Raw genomic sequence first — 1491 nt, 5'->3', positions numbered from 1 at the left:
GTGAAGAGTTAACCGATTGGTCAGCGTATTTTGTGAAAAAACGTCATCAACACTTACGAAAAATTTGGTGGTTTGAAGGCAGAGACCAGCGCGCCGATGTAGATGGAGACAATGGAGACGATGACGCAGGCCAAGAAAATGGAGGCCAGTTTGTTGACGTACTTCACGCCCACAAAGACCAACAAGGACATCAGGAGGAGACAAATGGAGCCGTAGACACGCATGTTGTTCAACATGGCCGCCCCTTCGCCATCAGGGTACTTTGACTCAAAAATAGCTGCCTTAGGTGCTATGTACATCTGGAGGAGGGAGGGAGATGAGGAAAAGACTAGATTTATTCAAGTCCAACGAAGCTGGAATACACAGTTAATTTGTTAGGTTTTATAGCAGCATCATATCACATCAATCAATCATGAAAATCTACCCCTATATCGCAAAATATTGTATATTGATGTCCTAATGTGTGTGTATATATATATATATATATATATATACGTATATGTATATGTATACACACACAAGAGTATATATAATTATATATCATCTATTCCCAAAGCTGAGCACAATGCTGATGACAAACTAACATTAGGTTTTTAAATAAGAAAAACACTTTTATTATTGCAGCAAAATCATAACGGAAGCAATAAACAGTTGAGGAACCAAATCTGTCCTTAAGCACTGCTGCATATAAAACTAAAATGATTAAACCCTGGAGAAAGTGTGATAATAGTGCCTAAATTATAGCAGACATAAAGGTGGTTGAAGACAAATACTGGTGATAAGTAATAATTATGATGAAGAAGCCAAAACCCACCAGAAGGATCTCGATGGCTCCCAGGATGTACATGGCTCCAGCGAAGGTGGTGCCCAAGTAGAAACACAGGCCCACCGCCCCCCCAAACTCTGGACCCAGAGAGCGGCTGATCATGAAGTAAGATCCTCCCGCTGGAGGGGGAAGAGAGAGAGAGAAAGGGAGAGGAAGAGAGAGAGAGAGAGAGAGAGAAAGAGAGCGGGGCAGGTTGTACGTCAGGGTTGGAAGAAGTGGAAATGGAGAGGGGAAAGAGAAAAGTAGGATGGCAGAAGAAAAGAAATGAAGAAAAAATAAAGACAGATTGTAAAGAGAAGAGAAGGAACAATGAAATAGGGAGAAAGACAGAGATGTTGGACAAGAGGAAGAGATGGGACATAAAAACAGAGAGATAGAGAGGGGGATGGATGGTTAGTAACATTATGATGTTAGGACGTAAAGGGAGAGAAAAGAGGACAGCTGATGAGAAGTCATCCTATGCTTGTAGAAATAAGCATAATGTTCTACATGACACACTGGAGAAAGAAGACAGAGCAGATCTTTGGTCAAACAGAATCTGCAAATGACTCTTCACAACTGTTTTTTGCCTCACTGGTAGTACAGGAGCGGGCTTTAGACAATGTTTAACATTTTAGAACTCTGACTTTTTGTATTAATCATGGCAGAGTTTTAGTAAAAAAAAA

General features: G+C 40.6%; 1 protein-coding gene across 1 annotated transcript; it reads right to left on the bottom strand.

The window, feature by feature from the left end:
• Window positions 1-57: 57 nt before the first annotated feature.
• LOC111664315 (solute carrier family 12 member 7-like) lies at window positions 58-1477 on the bottom strand (the record flags this gene model as incomplete). Its single annotated transcript, XM_023418883.2, has 2 exons — window positions 815-1477; window positions 58-299 (listed from the first exon to the last, which is right to left on the bottom strand). Coding segments are annotated over exons 1-2 (356 nt in total), but the record flags the coding sequence as incomplete, so codon positions are not given.
• Between the last annotated feature and the right edge of the window lie 14 nt (window positions 1478-1491).

This window comes from Seriola lalandi, unplaced genomic scaffold (genome assembly GCF_002814215.2).
Source record: "Seriola lalandi dorsalis isolate HSWRI2012SDOR001 ecotype SW California unplaced genomic scaffold, Sedor1 jcf7180001959900, whole genome shotgun sequence".
NCBI lineage: Eukaryota > Metazoa > Chordata > Actinopteri > Carangiformes > Carangidae > Seriola > Seriola lalandi.
The sequence above is the reverse complement of the archived record's forward strand: the minus strand, read 5'-3'. Positions and strand labels throughout refer to the sequence as shown.